The following is a 12,761-nucleotide window of genomic DNA, read 5'->3' as shown; positions in this document are numbered from 1 at the left end:
CTCCAAAATTACCCAGAGATTACCCAACAAGGCAAGCACTCTTGCCAGGAGGAGTAAGAGACAACCTGTGAGCGGTTAATCCTCATAAAATCAGAAGCATCCATGCAATGCTAGAATCCATGAATGTGAACCCCTGAGATCAGGTATGAAGTTTTGGATAACTGTGCTGTTTTCCGTGGAGAGGGTCTTCAGCATTTGAGAGCACTCCGATCTCAGCAATATTAGTTGGGAATTTTTTAGATGCAAATGACAGAAACTGAATTTAACCATCCAAACCCACATTTTCTATCTCAACCACACCTTGGGGAGGGGGGCCCTGAGATGCCCCCGGGGACAGCTGGATGCAGGAAGGCACCACTTGGGCTTTCTGGGGGTCAGCTGCCTTCTCTCCAGCCCACAGCAGCTGCAGACTCTTCTTGGCAAGCTTTCTACTTCCCAGTTCCAGGTATGAAAAATCTCAGGGAGAGCCACTCACTGACCCAGCAGGAGTCAGTGCTGGTGCGGGTCAGGTTTTCTAGGAGCCGTGCCTGCGAAGAGACTGTTCAAGTCATTTTAATGAAGGTGCTCTCAGGAAAACAGGAACAGGGGGGAGCAAGATGGGAAAGGCACAAGAAACCAAATGGAAGTGTGATTTCAGGAGAGATTCCAGTTTCAGCCTGATCCCACGGGAAGCTCTGGGGCTCAAGTGGTGCTCAGAGTTTGTCCAGAGACACGATAAGTTTGCGGCGCTTTCAAACTCCCACACCAGCTGGTCACTGGCTAAATGTCACCCTGAGAAGCATCAATTCCAGATGCTTCTGCCTCCCTGCACTTGCTTGCAGGTGATATGGGAAAGCCAAGCATCTCCACCAGCTGCAGACAGACCTCAGAAGAGAGTCACAAATGGGAGCTCTTGGACGCAAAGTGCATCAAAGCCGGGCACAGGCACACGGAAGTAAGTCCCTGTAGCGATCGGTACAAAGAACCGAAAGTGTCTGTTCCACGAAGTTTTCCCAGAAGCAAGCACTACTGTCAGTGCCGTGGGATTCTATGTACCTTCAGTTGGTTCAGGGATTCTCCTGCTGAGGAGTCACCGTGGTCAAGGATATGGGATGCCATAAATGATGGCTGTTACCATTTAGACTTCATGATTAGAATTAGGGAAAGCGGGATCTCTCCCGAAGGAATGGGATAGACAGATGAAAGAGAATTGTCTTCTATAGCTACTCCCCAAATATTAACAACAGGGAAGCATTTTCAACTGGAATTCTGCAGATAACTTTGAAGCTTCAAAGAATCTTGATATTGAGATCTAAACTGGAATACAGTATTATAAAGGAGGCAACATTCTGTTCTTTCTGATGCTTGTTCCTTTAATGATATTTACTCATGGAGATGTCATTTATAGAGAAGGGCTTCTAATAAAAAGAAAAAGCTCTAGTGAATTTCAGAAAGCATTTATAAATAAAATGTATTCAAACTCACAGCGATGTTTGAGTAAAGACAGATTTATGGGGAACTGATCTGGTATCTTATTATCTGTTATCTTAATCTAAATTTCAGGAAATAGATTCTACCTGAAATTTGTTGTTGAAAGTATTTGATTTCCTGGAAAATGGTGTTTATAGTTAAGAGGGCATCACAGGTCTTTCTGATTAACAAAATTTTTTTCAGTTGGAAGATAAAGGTAAATACTATGACTTACAGTTGATTCCAAAAGACTCTACATTTCCAAAACAAAATATTGCTGGATATCACAAAGTAAGCGTTTCCTTAGCTTATTCAGAAATCTGTAATGAGGTAATTGTGATGAAAGATTCCCTGACAATTTGTGTAAGATTCCTGTAGAACACATCAAACACTATGGAAATCTGACAGAGGCTTGGATTTCACTGAGACCATTTTCACAGGGTTACAAAAGCTTCTTTCTAGTTTATAAAATGCACGGCCAGATGCACTAACACAGAGGAAAATGCAGTGCATTCGTAGAAAAATACCAGGAGGAAGAACCAAGAGTTTGATTTTATATCAGTGGCCATATAATGTCTGTTTTTTCATTTATTCTTGCTCTTCGGGGTTCTGGATTTCTTAATACCCTTTCTACCTTTCAAGACCCTCTCCCCTTGGACCCGATGCTTGACATTTTTCTCAGATATGGACCTGGACTCCTTTCCTTGGATATAGTTTATGTTGGCCTCTTAGTTCATGTCTGTTTCAGGCTGTTTTGAGCAAAAAGTCAGGGAACCCAGTTTGGCTCCAGACAAACTTTGCTAAAATATCTCATCATATGCCATCTTATCCCAAGTAATGTAAGAAATAATTTCTCAGGTTTAAAGAAATGCCATCAAATCCCAAAATGATGTTTTTAAATCTGATGATAAAACCATTTTAAATTTTATTTCAAAGGAGGAATAAATTAAAAAAAATCAAAGAATATTCTAAAAAAGAAAAAGATTAGGAAGGGGAGCCAGCAACAATAAATATATATGTAGCACTAGGTTGGGATAGCTTCATAGTAATAAGAACTTAATATATCACAAAGGATTTCTCATAAAATGGCCAGGAAGGAAATGGACAGAGGTCACTGGTTAGTGACTGGCAGAAAATCAGTTTATACTTGTATCACACACTATATAGTACATTAAAAAAAAAAAAGCCTAAATATAGAAAAAGAGTTGAATATCTAATGTCTAAATTCTGGATTATTTTATTAACCTTAGAAATAAATGATTGACTCACAAAAGTAGAAGTCAACAGATTTAGTTAAAGAGATTTTGAAAACATTTACATCTCCAAAAAAAAAATCTTTAACTAAAGTATAAAGACATACAAAGGCTGTGAAAAGACATATACAGCAAATATAATAAATACAGCAAATTCTGTTTTGTTTTGTTTTTTAAGTAGGCTCCATGCCCAATGTGGGGCTTGAACTCATGACCCTGAGATCAAGAGTTGCATGCTCTACCTACTGAGCAGCCAGGTGCCCCAAATACAGCAAATTCTCTATTATTTAAAGAATAAAAAAATCTAGTGGATAAATGAATGATTTGACCAGGAGGAAATATAGTTAACAAAAAGATTTAAAATAAGTAACCTTGCTAAAAACTAAAAATATACATAAAAGTAGCAATAAGGATTTTTTGGCAATTCAGACATACTTCACACTATTAGAAGAGGCCTATGGGATTGGATATACTCATCTATCCCTGCTGACAATGGGAATGGCTGCAAATATTTTGGAAAACAAGTTAGTACCACATATAAAAAATAATAAAAATCTTTGTTTGCATGGACACAGCAATCCCAGGTCTGAAAAAAAAAAAAGCCAGAATAAATAAGAAGCAGTAGGAATTTTTTAACAAGATTTTATTTATTTATTTGTTAGAGAGAGAGAGAGAGTGGCAGGCAAAGGGAGAAGCAGGCTCCCTGCTGAGGACTCCATCCCAAGACTCTGGGATCATGACCTGAGCTGAAGGCAGATGCTTAACCAACTGAGCCACCCAGGCATCCCAAAGCAGGAGGATTTATGATAGGAAGAAAGGAAGGTGAGCAGGAAGTTAAGAAGTAGGAAGGAAGAAGAGAATGAAGAAAAAAATAAGGCATTAATTAAATTATGGCATAATGCAGCCATTTGAAATAACATGAACCCTATAAAAAAGCAAGGAAAATGCTTACTATGTAATGTGTAGTAAAAGAAAGCAGGATGTGTCCTTCTGTACATATTAAATTAGCTACCAAGCAAAAATGAGGATGCATACATTAGGATTAGAAGGGAAATTTCAAAAGTGAAAATAGTTGGGATTTATTCTTCTTCTTCCACGTGTTCTTCCTGTGACTTTGTATCCTTACGACTAGTAATGAAGCACAGCTCATACTCAGGAGAAAGGCAACACTCTCAGTCATGGACATTTCCAGGCTGGCTGGTAGCCCCACTCTTCATTGTTCACAGGGAGGAGAGAGCAGCTTTGAACTGACCCTGGAAGTTTCTGGAAGAGGAAGAACAAAGAAAAGAATAGGGGGAAAAAATGAAATAGACTGCTTTATTTGCTTATTTTTGAAGCCACGAGATCCCTAACAGCATCCACTTTCTACATACGCACACGAGAAAAGATTATTCAGGTAAATGATTATTCATATTTTCATGCAAGCTTCAAAAAAGCACTTGATAAAAATCTTCTGAATTGGGATTGAGTATTTAGTTACTTATTGGGACTTTGTTGTATTGATCATCACCATCAAATAATAAACTATTTATTAGTCACTCCGTTGTACGGGCTGCTATACCAGCCTTTATCTGATAGCAATGCACTCCACCCTAGTTACAAAGACACTTTTTCTAAGAAAATGGGACAATCTGGCCTTTGGGCTGGCTTTCTCCCCCTTCACATCCACCTTACACTTGTCTGATTGCTTTGGTTCCTGAGTTTGGTCAGAGGGGAGGGAAGCAACGGGACCAAGGCCCCTGCCGTTGGTTTTTCCTGGCTTTCCTTTTTCATGATTCATAACAACATGGTGGAATTTCTCTATTGTTCGGTTGTCATTTCTAGGCTTTCCATTGCTGTCAGCCTGGCAGCCAAAAAAACCCCTCTAACAACCCAAGAAACCACTGCTCTGGCTTGGGATCAATGGGCCGCAGTGTTTCTGGGCTGACAACTTCAGGCGGAAGAGATGTCAGATTTACAACCATACCGGCTTTTGCCTCCTCAGCTGTGAAAAGCTACAAGACCCTGTTTCCTTTCAGTGCTTAAGCCCCAAACTACAACATAAGAAAAAGATTTCTATTTCCTGCCTCCCACTCCTATAGTTTCAAAACTGCCTTTTTTGACAGGTTATTAAAGATCTTTAAAGTTGAGATGTGGTGGTGGGGGGTTGTTGTTCTTTTTTTAAGCACTGACATCCATTGTTTTAGAATATCTTGAAAGGCTAGGTGTGCTTTAGCCTTCTGGGGACAGCATCCGATTGCCATAGCTCGGCCATGGTCTCCCAGAATGCAATGCCACTGGCCCTGAAAAGGAGCCTAGGGTGGGGAAGCCTGGGGTTGATAGTCAGCAAAGTGTTACTACAATAAGAATTTTGTATAAATAATTAACTCTGGACCTGAAAAGTACTTTTAGTGCCAATCTGGCTCATTCCTGACTCTTCAGTGGCTGTTCTATATTGTATAGCTGATGTGATTTGGTTCTTGGTAAAGAATTCACTCTTACAGAAACTGATAGGAACCGTAAACTGGAACAGGGCAAGGATCCTGTCAGGACAATTCTGTGGCCAGGATTACTTTATTTATTTATTTATTTACTTACTTACTTATTTTGAAGATTTTTATCTATTTATTTGAGAGAGAGAGAGAGAGATTGAGAGAATGAGTGGGGGGGAGGGGCAGAGAGAGAAGCAGACACCCTGCGGAGCAGGGAGCCTGACATGGGACTGGATCCCAGGACCCTGGGATCATGACCTGAGCCGAAGGCGGACGCCTATCTGACTGAGCCACCCAGGCGCTCCAAGGATTGTTTAAACTCAATATACATAATCAGTCAAAAAGATGAAAAATTGTGCTTTATATATAGAATATTGGATGCAACTCCTTGCCTGCTTCACTGAGGTAGTCTTTCGTATAAAAGTAGGTTTTTCATTATTTTAGTTCTTTTCCTTATCCCACATGTAAACGTTTCACAACATACCAGGTACTTCTAGGAGTGAGTACAGGACATGCGCATGACATGACATCCTGGTAACTTTTTCTGGTTGCTTTTTCAGTAGGGGCTGAGGAGTATCCATCTTCAGTTAGAATCCTGACATTGATATTCAGGCTTCCCAGACTCCAAACCCTTGTACTTGGAGTCACTGAGGCCAAGCTCTCTGCAAGGGAAAATCAGAGAAAAGGCCACGAAAGGCAAGGGTCCCTAGATCCACTCCCATGTAAGGGCCTATTTCTTTCTTTTTTTTTTTAACGATTTTATTTATTTATTTGACAGAGAGAGACACAGCGAGAGAGGGAACACAAGCAGGGGGAGTGGGAGAGGGAGAAGCGGGCTTCCCGCTGAGGCTCAATGCGGGGCTCGATCCCAGGACCCTGGGATCATGACCTGAGCCAAAGGCAGATGCTTAACGACTGAGCCACCCAGGCGCCCCTGTAAGGACCTATTTCTGATGGATTTATTTCCTTTCTTGTTTATGTTTCTTCCTTGATGTAGTTTCCTCTTCTGTAAAATGGAGGTAACTCCTAACTCATGTGATTATTTAAAGAATGAAGATGTTCAAATGAGTAAAGTACTTGGCACAGTTTTTTGCCAATGGAAAGGACTAAACAAATCACAGCTAAAAATAATGACAAATTCAAACTATCATAATCTGGATGTGATTAAACAGTTTAGTTAGCAAACTTGTTTTATATTTCATACATGTGACAGATATGTACCCTTTTACAAATCTTGAATATAGTTGCAGTAGGTTCGAATACATGAATCTATTCCTATTTCTTACACCTAAACCTAGGATCCCTTGGATTAAAATGGAAGATTATGCAAAACTATATTTTATTACCAGAGCCCAGGTTTTTTTTCCTTTTTAAAAAATGGAACAGGATACAGGATATAGGAAAAACTTAAAAATACACGGAACCCTATTCCCTTACTCCCACATATCTTTCTTTTTCTTCCAGCTCCCTCCCACAATAGTTATACGGTTTTTGTGTGACATAAGGGACAAGCAAATGTCCTCCCTTACAATCTCCATCATGCCTCATCTCAGCTCTGAATTATAAGAGTTCTTGTCCACTAAATTTGACCTTTTTCTTCTACGAACCCAAACTTAGTCTCATACCCTCATTGACGATTTACATATTTTACAGAACCTCCATGATTTAAAATATCTCATTCTTTGAGGATCATCTTTGAGGATCACCTTTAAGGATATTATGGTCAAGTTAGGTTTATAGTGAATACATTTTGGGGCACCTAGGTGGCTCAGTCAGTTAAGCAGTTGACTCTTGATCTCAGCTCAGGTCTTGATCTCACAGCTGTGAGTTCAAGCCCTGTGTTGGTCTCCACACTGGGTATGGAGCTCACTTAAAAAAGAAATGAAAGTAAATACATTTTGTAATTAGTGGTTTCACATTTTAAAACTCCTTTGGATGTTTTATTTTCTCCAGAAAATCATTATTTGGTTCACCATCATTATATTTTACTTGATATTCATTCTCTTATCAATAATTCATATTTAGCAAAGAGAACAACAAACAGAATGTTGAGAAATGAAATATTATTCATTAATAATATATGATAGTTAAACTAATATTCTTATTTCATTGAACTGGTTCTAGAAGGTAAACAGAGGTTAGTTTCAGTTTGTGTTCCCTCAACATTTATGTGGGACCCGCTTTTAGGCAGAGTTCTATTTTGGTGACAGTGGGAAATCACCAAAAATGTGGAAAAAATGACCCCTGCACACTGAGTGACTCATGTAAATTTAAAAAGGTGGGGACTTCCAAGAGATCTTTTTGTCCAGGTTCCCTATTTCTAGGTATGTCTGTAGTTGTGTTAATAAATAAGCAATATGACTCTGTTTTCTCAGGTCTGTGGATTGGGGATGCTAGTGTTCTGGAGTGAATGAAGAGCAACTGTGTGTGTGTGTGTGTGTGTGTGTGTGTGTGTGTGTGTGTGTGTGGTGTATAACACTTGACCATGGGTCTCCTAACTTCTGTCATCATTAGCAAAGGACCTTATCCTACCTCTCTCACCTCTGCCATTAGAATTACCTGTGTGCAGACCTGCCTTGACTCAGGGGTAAAACAGCACTTTAGGGAATTAAAGGTATGTTTTTCAATGTTTGACACATGTGAAGAAATGGGTCAGTTGGTGGAAAGGATTTGGTCTTCTGGTGAGCTCCTTAGCAGGCCTGGCAGGCCTAGGGGGGCAAGGCCAGCGGCAGGTTCTCTCTGGCCCTCAGGCCTGAGAATGTGGGGAGGACACTCCCAGCAAATAAGTGAGGCCTCCTATAATGAAATGTGACAGTGTTCCCACTGGTGGGAGGCCACCGGGGAGAGGGCCAAGAGAGCTCGGGTAGTTAGGGAAGGATTTGCATAATTACATTCACCTGAGGGACTCCATTTACCCAACAATGGGTCTCATTGTGGTAAAGCCAGCTGCTGGCCACACTGTTAGAACAATATGAGCTGTGTGGCCTTGTTCTCCCAAAACAAATGCTTGGACCCTGAAAAATGACAATTAGCATTTTGAATGCTATTTGGCGTCTTAGGTAAACATTTTTTGGCGTCTTAGGTAAACATTAGTTATTACCCGTACAACTGTTAGCATGATGTGTCGCACTCCTATGGTGTGGCATGTATTTGTATGTAATCCATGGTGAGGCATGTATTTGTATGTAATTCGTACTAGAGCGGAGGGATCGCATTCTACTAACGGTACCCCATTTACAGATGCACTACCCACACTGCAGACGGCTTCGTATTCTTATTAAAGTGATCATGACCAGAGGGAGATGGCCTTTTACCTGTAAGATTTCTCCTGATGTTTGGAAAAGAATGATGTAGTAATGGTTTTTCCCGGGGAAGGCACTTACTGTTTTAAGTTCTGGTACAACGTCTTTTGTCCTTGGACTCCACAAACTTACAATGGACTTGAGAGATGCTAATCAGGACGGACAGAGGAGGCACTCGGTGGAAGAGGATGTGGTGCTCACCTGTGGCCACACTCCGTGGCTGGGGGCATGTTTACCTAAGACGCCAAATAGAGTGGAGATAGCAGACCGTGCAAATACTGTGCCCAGCTCCTTTCCTGGTATTGCCCACATTTACATTAAAAAGGGAGGTGCCCGGGGTGGAGGCTGCGGGGCTCGAGAGACAATTCCTTGTATAACTCTCAGTAACTGTTACATTGTGTCCCTCAAATTTGAGAGCACAGGACGCATTTCTAAGGAGAGAAAATCCCCTAAAGGAGTTTGCCTATTCTCAGCTTTAATTAAGTACACATATTAAATGTCATTTTATAAGCACAGCAGCATCCAAAATTTTTTTCAGCCTTTTACTGTCAAGCAGGGAAATACTGGAGCCCTTGGCTGGGGAAGAAACCAGATTCCTCTTCTGACACCCAAGCTGCGCCTAGCCTAATGCAAAAAGGAGGTTGTTTTATTTAGCAACTTCCTGAATTTCTGATAAGATGTAAAAGGTAGAAGCTAGCAGGATTCCAAAGCCAGGAGTCAAATATTAGGTCCACGTGGCCTTGGCTCTGTCCCTGTCTTCCGGAGGTGGCATGCTGATGAAAGACAAACGTGCTGGTTTTTATTTTCTTTCAACAACAGACAGTGGGAATTACAAATGAAAGACACTTGGCTGCCAAGGAGAATGCTCACTCGGAGGAAGACAGTGGTAAGACAAAATGGTAGGGCGAATGACAGGTGCCCTGAGAGGGTGCATCACAGGAAGCCGGGGGAGGGCCCAGGGTCAGGCAGCCATGGGTTCTCCTGACAGAACCCCCCACTCCAACCTCTGCCCCGTCAACCCACCATCACCCAGCCACCAAGGAGAGCGCTTTAAAACAAAACCCACCTCCTTGAAACTCTACTGGTCTCCATAGCCTACGGCAGGGGCCCCTGAGCCTAGCGACCCATCAGAGCCATCTGGGCACGACCCTACCACAAACCTTTGGAATCAGAATTCTCTGGAGCAGACAGACACAGAAAGAAAATCTGTATTTATTTTTCACTTTTCAAGTCCTCCAGCTTTTTAGATTCAGAGAAATAACTACAACCACATGAAAGAACTCAAGCTTCCATGATATATTATCTCCATAGGAATTTAATTTCCCTCCTAAATGCCTTTGAGGGTTCCTAGGTTGAAGGGAAGAAGGTTCCGAGATTTTCCTTGCTTTTTCTTTTTCTCATTAACCCAATTCAGACCTCCTGCCCTCAATTTTTTCCTTGATCTGTTTGGCATCTCCCTCTCCTTTCTTTGTTCCGATTGACCCGCCTCCTCCTTCCCTCAGGGCATCACCACCACCAGCTTACACTTCATTAGGGGTTAATAAACCTTAACTAGCAGGAAGACTAAAGACAGTGCAAAATAGGAAACCAGGTAATGTTCGAGATCAGACACTACTGCTCTGATGGCCCTTCTCGCCATTAGAGAAGTAACTGAATGGTTATCACTGTCCTTATTCCCTGACTTTATCCACGCCCTGACCTTACCTGTGTCCTGCCCCAGAGGGCCTTCTTCCCATCTTCTCTCGTCTTCTCTACCCCAGTTTCAAGTTCCTTCCCGCTATCAGCAGAATGTTTGTGTTTCCCTCAAATTTCTTTGTTGAAGCCCAAACCCCTAATGTGATGAATATATATTTGGAGGTTGGGTCTTGGGGATTGATTAGGTTTAGATGAGGTCAGGAGGATGGAGCCCTAGGATGGGATTAGTGCCCTTATAAGTGCCCTGTGAGGACACAGATCTACACACAGGAAGCAGGCCCTCACCAGGAACCGAACCCACTGGCACCTTCATCTGAGACTTACCAGCCTCAAGAATTGTGAGAAATACATGTTTGTTGTTTAAGCCACCCACTCTATGCTCATTTGTTATAGCAGCCCAAAATGATAAGACACTTCGCCTCCTCTCCAACCCTCCAAAATCATCTTCTCCTGGGGGGTCTTCCTCTGGGAACAGTTCAGAAGGTGCCCACATTGGAGGCATCTTCCTCTGTACTCCCTTCATCTTGCAGAGCCGCTCAGCCCTTTTGCATCAGTGTCTCCCTCCAGCTAAGCTCCTGGGCCTTGTACTTCAAAAACAATATTAGTGAATGTCCCCAAAAGAAAAGAGTGGTATTCTCCAAGGATAAATTCTGTAATTTTCCTTACCTTGTCCGTTTTTTTAAATTGCAAAGATCCCCATTGTTGGGACCCTAAAATGCTTCACGGATGGTTCTGACGGAGCCAATCCCCTGACTGTGTCTGGCAACCACAGGCTTCCCCTCAGTGGAAGATCCTTCTGGGAACCCCGTCCATCTTGGGGCCTCCTGCTTACCCTGGAAAAGACTCTGCCATTTGCTCCCCGAAGTTTTCTTTAACTCCACGCAAAGTATCTCTTATTTTTGTCACACTGCTATACTTTGTACCTATTGGCATGGAAGGATTCGTCTTGTGTTAACGGGATTTGGAGGTTGTCACTTCGGACTTCCCTACTGGTCCAAGAGGATCTCAAGGGCAAGTCTTGCTCTTTATGGTGTGTCTCTGACATCCAACGTGCTTGTCATTGAGTGGAATGTTGTGTGTTTACTGAATGAAGTAAGATGTGGAATGACAAATATTGGTTAGATTAGGCAATTAGGAGGTCATTGGTGACTATGATCACTCTAGAAGAAATACTCATTATGGACAGGCTGCCTTTGGGGCTTCTCCTATAAATGTGCGGACTGGGACTTGCACACAAGTGCTTGACTGCAGATGGCACCACGTAATCTTACCCACAGTCCATTGCCCTAGCCGTGCCCTCTGACATACGTGCTTCAGCCTCGTGGAAGGATACCTCATGGAAAGAACCCCTTGCTGATCTACCGAGAGGGTCACATTTTGCAGTTTGCCAGCTAGAAGAGGCCGTCAGATTTCACTCACAGGCACTGAGTATGCTAGTGGAGTCCCTGCAGCTGCACAGCTCCCACCTCCTGAGACTGGACTCCGTGGCTGGAACCCTACTGAGTCATTTCATTCCTTTTTCTCTGTGAAGGGGGAAAACCTATCACAGAGTTAAATGAAGTACTTTAGGAGGACCATCATTGCCACGTATTTGGAAAATGTTCAAAAAGCCCAAGTTGTTTCCATAGGCACCTCAAACTCAACATGTGCAAAACTGAAGTCATCACCTCTCCTTTGCGTTTCCTTCGATGGGTACATCTGATCGCCCAAGCTAAAAGGCCTTCTTGCACCGCCACGCCTTCAGTCAACCCACAGTTCCTCCTGGGCTCACCTCAAAAAGCTAATTCGTATCCTCTGCCCTCCATTCTTTGGCCACTGCCCTGCCTCAGGCCATCACCGTCTTTTGACTAGATTATGTCAGTTGCTTCTTGTCATCTCCTGTTATCTGGTCTTTCCTCACAAATTCATCCCCCAGATGCTCTCCAGACATCTTTCTGAAAACAGGATCCATTCTCCTGCTTAAAACCCTGACACATTTCCCCCTTTACTCTCAGCCCACTGATTGAGTCCGACTAGCTTGGTATCCAAGCCCATTCCCTTTGGTGCCAGCCTACCATTCCGCCGCCTTCCAGCAGCTCTGCACTGTGCCTTAGCCTGTTCCCCGAGGGTTGGCCAGGCTCCTTCAAGCTTCCCTGGCCTTGCACATGCTGTGCCCTAAGCCTGGGCCTTCCCCCCCTTATCTGTTGCTTTTATCTCCAGAATATTCCAAATCCCCCTCCAAGTGCTCTATTCCTTCTCTGTATGACTATGCACTCCTCTATTGTAGCACTTCATGTTCACTTAAAATCATTTGTCTAATCTCCCGGATGGGACCTTGACTTTCACATCAAAGACGGTGTGTTGTGCATTTTCCTCTCTCTAGCATTTATCAAAGGGTCTGGCATTTATTTTGTGCAAAGTAAATATTTGTTGAGTTGAAAGTCTATCCCCCAAAGACATCAACAGTTCTACAATGGAATAACATGCAACTACTAAGAAGAATGAATTAGATCTGCACATACTGATTATAACCTTAGAGTGATATGCACCTACTTTTTTGTAAAAGATACAGCTCTTTACATTTGTTTTCGTCCATCTGAATATAGTGAAGT

General features: G+C 42.4%; 1 protein-coding gene across 5 annotated transcripts in view; it reads right to left on the bottom strand.

Annotated features, from left to right (window-relative positions):
- Nucleotides 1-3,327: 3,327 nt before the first annotated feature.
- Nucleotides 3,328-12,761, bottom strand: part of AHI1 (Abelson helper integration site 1) — a 255,463-nt gene continuing 246,029 nt past the window's right edge. For 4 of the 5 annotated variants that reach the window (XM_078054696.1, XM_078054697.1, XM_078054698.1 and 1 more), the window contains one exon: nucleotides 11,127-11,253. Coding sequence is in view for 1 of the 5 variants with exons in the window: in XM_078054699.1 (XP_077910825.1) it covers nucleotides 3,879-3,965 (87 nt within the window). In the remaining 4 variants the exon portion in view is untranslated. Of the gene's footprint in view, nucleotides 3,966-11,126; nucleotides 11,254-12,761 lie in introns of those variants that run through there. The other variant, XM_078054699.1, reaches the window with a different exon arrangement.

Source organism: Halichoerus grypus, chromosome 9 (genome assembly GCF_964656455.1).
Source record: "Halichoerus grypus chromosome 9, mHalGry1.hap1.1, whole genome shotgun sequence".
NCBI classification, from domain to species: domain Eukaryota; kingdom Metazoa; phylum Chordata; class Mammalia; order Carnivora; family Phocidae; genus Halichoerus; species Halichoerus grypus.
Note: the sequence above shows the minus strand (reverse complement) of the source record. Positions and strands in the feature narration are given on the sequence as shown.